Source organism: Pseudochaenichthys georgianus, chromosome 2, assembly GCF_902827115.2.
Source record: "Pseudochaenichthys georgianus chromosome 2, fPseGeo1.2, whole genome shotgun sequence".
Lineage (NCBI taxonomy): Eukaryota > Metazoa > Chordata > Actinopteri > Perciformes > Channichthyidae > Pseudochaenichthys > Pseudochaenichthys georgianus.
In genome coordinates, this window is record NC_047504.1 from 675,555 (window position 1) to 682,418 (window position 6,864).

At 40.7% G+C, this 6,864-nt stretch overlaps 1 protein-coding gene across 1 annotated transcript; it reads left to right on the forward strand.

Annotated features, from left to right (window-relative positions):
- Positions 1 to 273: 273 nt before the first annotated feature.
- On the forward strand, positions 274 to 6,651 carry LOC139435341 (uncharacterized). The gene is made up of 4 exons (XM_071205881.1): positions 274 to 317; positions 5,003 to 5,116; positions 5,403 to 5,610; positions 6,190 to 6,651. Exons 1-4 carry the CDS (start codon positions 274 to 276, stop codon positions 6,649 to 6,651), a joined length of 828 nt encoding a protein of 275 aa, XP_071061982.1.
- Positions 6,652 to 6,864: the final 213 nt, after the last annotated feature.

Sequence of the window (6,864 nt, forward strand, 5' to 3'; positions counted from 1 at the left end):
ATGATGCCTTCAAGTCACTGCGTAGGAGGAGGAAACAAAAAAAAGCGCTCCCAAAAGGTCATCCTATCTGCATGACCCTGACATCGCGGGCTTTACGTTACTGATACTTGCAGAGCTTCAACAACAGACCAGCAAACCATGAGCCTGGCAAGTAAAATCGTGTCTTTAACTGAAGGAAAGCCAACTAAAAGGAGGACAGCCAAGTTAATTAAATGGCTACAGAAAAAAAACCTTCTGAAGAAAAAAAAAAGATGCAGATTATGTCAAAACGCAATGAAGCTGAAGAAGAAACACAACTCAACAGATGTCTATAGATGGTATGTATTAACCTATGGTATTAACCAGCGGCGAGCCGTCAGGGGTAAGATATTTTACAAAATAATATTTAAAGACATTACAAATATATATATTTTTCTTGTTATATTTTTCATTACCAAAATGTACCAAAATAACTTGATTTAATTGTAGTCAAAATAACATTTCCAAATAAATAAATCCTTCTAAATCTGCCTATTCAGTTTCTGTTTCAATGTGAAGGGTTGAATTAAAGAAGCTAGTCTCTGCGAGTTACTGGGTGTTTCTCAATCGCGAGTTGCGAATTGCTTCGTAGCACATTTCTGCCGAGCATCTTGCTTCAGAAGCGAGTCAAGAATACTTCCTGGCATTCAGAAAAAAAAGAGTGGAACAGGCTAGCAAGTGTGCAGGTGTGCGTCATATGAGAGGCCCCGCCTTACATTTTCCGCCACATATTTGGGGAAATGTGTCTGTGCGTCAAGCATTCTGGGGGTACTCTTGCACTCAGATATATTGCTGCTTGGACAGATTTCCTGTGTTCCAGCTGAAAACCTTCTCCTCGCACTCAGAGCCCTAGGCCCTCAGGCTGTTTCTGTGCGCTCGTGAAATGTCTGCTCTCAGATTTCTTCTGTGCGCGCTTGGATAATAGGAGGCCAGGTGTCCTTGCGGGTGCGTTGGCTTTACTTATTAGAGCGTCCCGTAAGGGCGGTTACTATTTGGTTTATAAACTCCCCCCCTCCACGGCTTTATAACATAACATGTACTTCTGTGATTTTTTGTAAACTGAAAATCAATAAACATATTTATAAAAAAAAAAACATGTACTTCACTTTTTTGGGGGGGGGGGCGAAAGCACAGTTAGTATATATTTATAAAAGGGAGAAGTTAAATCAAGCAATCTGATGTTTCTAGCCGTGATAATGAGCGTATATCCCGGGTATAATTGTAGTTACTTTTCACAAGTCAGTATCCCTCCGCGTCTGAGAAAAGCTACAACAGTTACGTCCGTTACGAAAATAAATAACTAACAAAGCTTAAGATGGAAACATTGAAGGTTAACTTCGACCTCCGGGATGGCCTAACTATGGAGGAGTGGATTGAGAAGTGCCTATCTCCAGAAAAAGAAAAAAACACCTAAACGACGAGAATGCTGTCTGTCTAATATGTTCGCTAGCTGTTATTGTTGTTGCATAGCAACCACCTCGCATTATGTTTTAAATTGTGTATTATAGAATTATCACACCGGTGACGGTACTCTTCAAAGGGTTCACGAAATATGCCTACTACTCTTACTGTTTAACATGTTACTTCATGTTAAGGCTAATAAAAATGACAAGGCTGTAATGCTAACTAATGTGCTAGCTAGGTAGCTAACTTGATCCAGCCAGTCCTGGGGGGTATACTACGAAGCAGGATTTTCGCTTAGCCGGCTAAATTCAGGGAAAACTCCGGCTTTCCGGTCCTACGAAGCTGGTTCTCTTTTTAGCAGGCTAGATCTCCATGGTAACTTATGCTTAGCGGCTAACCTGGTCGGTTGCAGGCTAAGAGCTCAACTCAGTGAAAACACCGCCTGCTGACCAATCAGAGCTCAGTGTGCGGAGTTTAAAGCGATCAAGTCATATTACAGGAGAAAGGAAATACAGAAAAGCTGCCGTTGCAGGAAAGACGGCCGGCAAAAATCACCGACTGTGTGAACGTGAACATTAATAGAATATCACCTCCCATCTTCAGAGCAATCTGACTATTATGACATTAGCGATAAGTAACCGGATCAGAGTAACATTAAGTACAGTCCGCGGCATATCACTTCATAATGTATCATATATTTCCTTATCTGAGTCAGCTGAGCCGTATCTGGCCGTGCAACACTCACAGTGTCACAACACTCACAGTGTCACATACTGTATGCAGAAGTATTATTTTAAGCAACACATTTAGTTGACGAAACATTCGAGTCAAATGTAATTAAAATCAGATCCACTCGTGTTTTAGACGGGGCAGTGATATCATAAACCTGTTAATGTACAGTATGCATTCAAACACTTTTTCTTTTACCAGCTGTATTCACCTTGCAGGTGCAGCTATGTGGCTTTGATCCTGGATAAAGTGTTTAAGTCATGGATGTTTAAAGTTGAACTTCTTCATATAAGAACTATATGTTTATAGTTGACTTTTCATTCAGGAAGTAGCCTATGACGCTGCGCTGTCAGTATGCTTCTCCATGTTTGTGATTGGTCGAATGCTCCAAATACCACTCCTTTCATGTGAACGCGCACCTAACTAGATAGGACACGGCTGGCTTGAGCGATCCACTTGATAACCCGCGTCGTAGTACCGTTTAGCGAGAGCGCGTATGATTTGGATTAGGCCAACCGGCTAACTCAAACATATCCAGGTTAGGTTGAACCAGCTTCGTAGTACAGGCCCCTGGTCCTTTCATCAGACGGGAAGCGAAAGAACGAGCAAGACCCATTGCTCGTATGATAACAACCTGGTACTAAGCACACAGGCATCTTGTTAAAGTTATCTTAGCTAGCACCATATAGATAGATTATATATATATATATGGTGCTGATGTTAGCTATCTCGTAGTGGAGGAAAACAATTGTGACATCACTTACGCGATTAAGGGATTTGTAGTCTTTCTAGTTGCGTATTTTTCATAGTCTTATATTTCAACAGTTTTGACATGGAAATGATTTTTTAAGATTGACAAACATCATATGTGTAATTCGTGGCACAATTCAAACAGGATCGAAAGATAATCTTTCTCTCTCCATTGACTTCAATGCATAACTTTTCCGAAATAAGGTCCCATGGAGCTCCCCCGGAATGAGAGGGACTTTGCCTCTATATATATACTAACAGTGCTTTCCCTTCTATGTCAATGGATGTTATACTGCCGCCTAGTGGTAACATATGCATCGTAGCTATGCATAAAGCCCGATCATTACAAAAGGTTATTGAACATTCTCCATGGTTACATGCAGTGGCGGACGGCCCATAGGGGCGCTAGGGGCGCCGCCCCACCTCTTCCCACATACAACAAAAAATATTAAATAAAAAAAATATATATATATTTTTTTGTTTTTTAACGAACAAGGTAAATATCATACAATTGGTATCAGTAAAATGTATAATCTACAATAAAATATCGTTTAAAATTGTGTTACGATGTCTAAAGTTACTGATAAGTCACATGTTTTCTGCCTGGCCTTGCCCGTGGCATTAGATTATCATTACCGGGCGCCGTGCAAGGAGCCCCCGAGCCAAACAGCAGCAACCAGCACGTTGCAAAAGTCTCAATAGTAAACTGTGCCGCCGAAACATAATTTCAGCCAATCAGCGCCGTCAAATATTTTGGTCACGAAGGCGCCCACGTTGCTTACGTGCGTTGACGAGAGTTGTTTTTTAGACTCGTGAGTGACCAAGGTGACGCAGTAGTTGGATGAGAATGGCTTCGTGTGCAGGTGGAGTCGCCGGACCTCGGTCCCCGCCCAATTCCGTTCAAGAGCTAATCTCCAAGCCTTTCGAAAGGAGAAGTTTGGGAGATAAACTGTTGCTTAAAGACCTTGGACCGGACCAACCCGATTTGTATATATCGCAGCAAGCTTGTGAAAAAGACAAAACGTATCAACGAGGCTTCTCACGTAGCTGGTACACCAGAAAGGCATGGCTAGCTGGATACAAACAGGTAAATGCTGTCTTTTGTTTCCCATGCTTGCTCTTCAAACAGCCGGGGACAGATACGATCTGTTCAGAAACTAGACAAAAGTTAAACAAGTACAAACCACAGACTGTCTGTCATGGAGAATACAGTCGCTTGTTTATTTATGTCTGTATAGTCCGTTGTTGTGAGTGTGGACGGTCGGTGCATATATAACGTTAGCTTAGCCAAGCTCCATTCAGAAAACACGCATTTTAAAAAGGGTTTTTCGCCTGCAGACTTGTCAAAGCATTAATTCATGGTTTTTACTAACCGGTATCAGTATGTTGTTACGTCGGCATCATTTAGAAACGTGTATTACAATTTAATCATGGTAAAATATGTTCATGTTGTTGTAGCTCTTGTTTGAATGATGCGAGTAAACACAGCTGGCAGCCGCGGTGAAACTCGAACGACTAGAGCGATGCGATAGGAGCGTTTAGAACGAAGCGAATATTCGCATTGCGTCCGGTCTGAACGCAGCATTAAAGCGAGCTCCGTGCTGCACTGGAAACGCGCCATTACATCACCAGAAGTCCTAATTTAAGGGGTCATTTCTCTCAAAATGTTTTTGTTTTACTCACTATATCAACAGCCCCACCAAAAATATTTTCCACCAGCCGCCACTGGTTACATGGTTTTGAAAGTCCAGTAGGCAACGTTCTTACTAATGGCATCCACACATCCCCACACAAGTCCATGCGTATAATTAACTGATGAGTTCAGGCACATTTTTGACATGCAGTCAGTTCAGATTTCATAAAGTATTTGAAATCGATTACATATTTTTTTGCTTAGCAGCCACACAATGATTATAGATTGATGGCCAAAAAAAAGAAAATTTTACAAATTTTAAAGGAAAACTATAACACAATAAAGTATGCAAAAGTTGAAACACTTAGGCTATTGGACACATTATAATTGTGAACACTTGTTTACACAATAGCCAAACTACATATAGGCTACTGTATATAGTATTTAACTGTATTATTTTTGGTCCAGGGTATGCCGACATAAGAGCCACAGGGGAAGAAAAACAACCAAAACAATCAGAACTGGATCTATCTTTGAGAACTCAAGATGCAGTTTAATTTCATGGATGAAATTCTTCTACAGGTAATCCAGATCATACATTCAGATCAGCCATACCATCATAGATTTTACTGGGATTGTACTGCAATCCAATATTAAAAAGTCTGTATCATGACTGCATTTAGAAGGCTTTATGGCTCTAAGATGTGATAGCAGTGAGTGGAGGGTGCACAAGAACCCCTATAGTGCTTTCTGTTTATTTAATGAGTGAAGGTGGTAACCAACCACTGCATTTTTTTTAGTCTGTATAATTCCTATGTTGTGATTACACGAAACATTTAATAAAAAGGTAAATTGTCTTCCTTGTCAGGTTTTCACAAGGCTTGCGAATGAGGCAGGTTGATATGAAGACAGATGGCATAGCGAAAAGCTCAACAACTCTCTCAAAGATGGCATCCTGTGCAAGAAAAGTCTGCAGACATGCAATGAGGCGACACAAAAAAGGGACTGGACAACGCCTAGGAGATGAAAGGGAGATTGTTGTCATTGACGAGAGCAACTTTCGCCATAAACGAAAGGTAGACAGTTCGGCTAAAAATTAAGGCTAAAGTATCTGGTATGTCATTAAAAAGTCATAGTATATTATTCCATACATTTTATGAGAAAGGCATAGTATAGTATGCCATGAAAATCTGTCATCTTGGAACAGTAGTATTTCACCCAAACTGAAACTTATAATTCTACATGTTGGTTCAAGCTAGCAGGTGTTTGTAGTAGTGCTTGTGAGGCTTAAAGTCCTACTTTTTAACCCTATCCCTTGGAAAAAGCACCCAAAATGAATCAGGAATAGCTCCTCAACCATAAGGATGATATGCATATATCTGGTCTCACTTTAAAGGTAAGAAGCTAAGGAATATGAATCAATTGTTAGTAAAGTAAACTATATTACCATTACAGACAAAATGGAGAGGCAATGACGGAAAAAATAAGATTTTCATCCTTGCCTGGTATAAAAAAAACAAAATTTCAAAGGCAAGTGATACTTTTCCATCGCCAAATTAGTGATAAATAAAAATAGTATACTCATGACAACAAGCTGTATAACTAAAACAGACATTTTAATGGTGAAGTTTTAATGAGACTTTTTGTATTTACAGTATGGTCGTGGGAGAATAGCCAACACCTGGAGGCGCAGAAAGTGGGTTTTTGGAATGCTTGGAGTAAAAGGAAAAGTTCGAAGACCTATATTGAAGCTGGTGAAGAGGAGGTCCCGCAAACATCTACTTCCGTTGGTGGTGAAGCATGTGCGCCCTGGGACAGTAATGATTAGTGATGAGTGGGGGGCGTATAGGGGTGCTCTCACCAATTTGGGCTATTCACACTTCACTGTGAACCATTCAAAGTGGTTTGTTGATCCTGTTACTGGAGCTCACACTCAGCATATAGAGAGGGCATGGTTAACATACAAATCAATAATTTGGCGGCTTAGGGGAAACCGAACTGAGAAACTTTTGAAAGAACATCTTGCAGTTATAGAGTGGACTTACTGGCTTGGAAACAGGCATAAGGAAGGACCTCTCGGCCGTTTACTGAAGGACATTCAGGTCATGTTTCCCTGATTGAACCACCAAGAGCTCACTGACTTCAGATGAAGAAGATGGATGTTTTGCGAGCAGGAGCCTACAGCTTCAGCAATCCTCCAACATAAGGACAATGGATCCTTACTTGACATTCACAGAATTCATGCTTAAGTGCCCAACTCCTTGTTTGAACCGGAGCTCTGTGTTATGAAACTCCATATTCCTAGATGGGTTAAACTGTTGTTGTTCTGT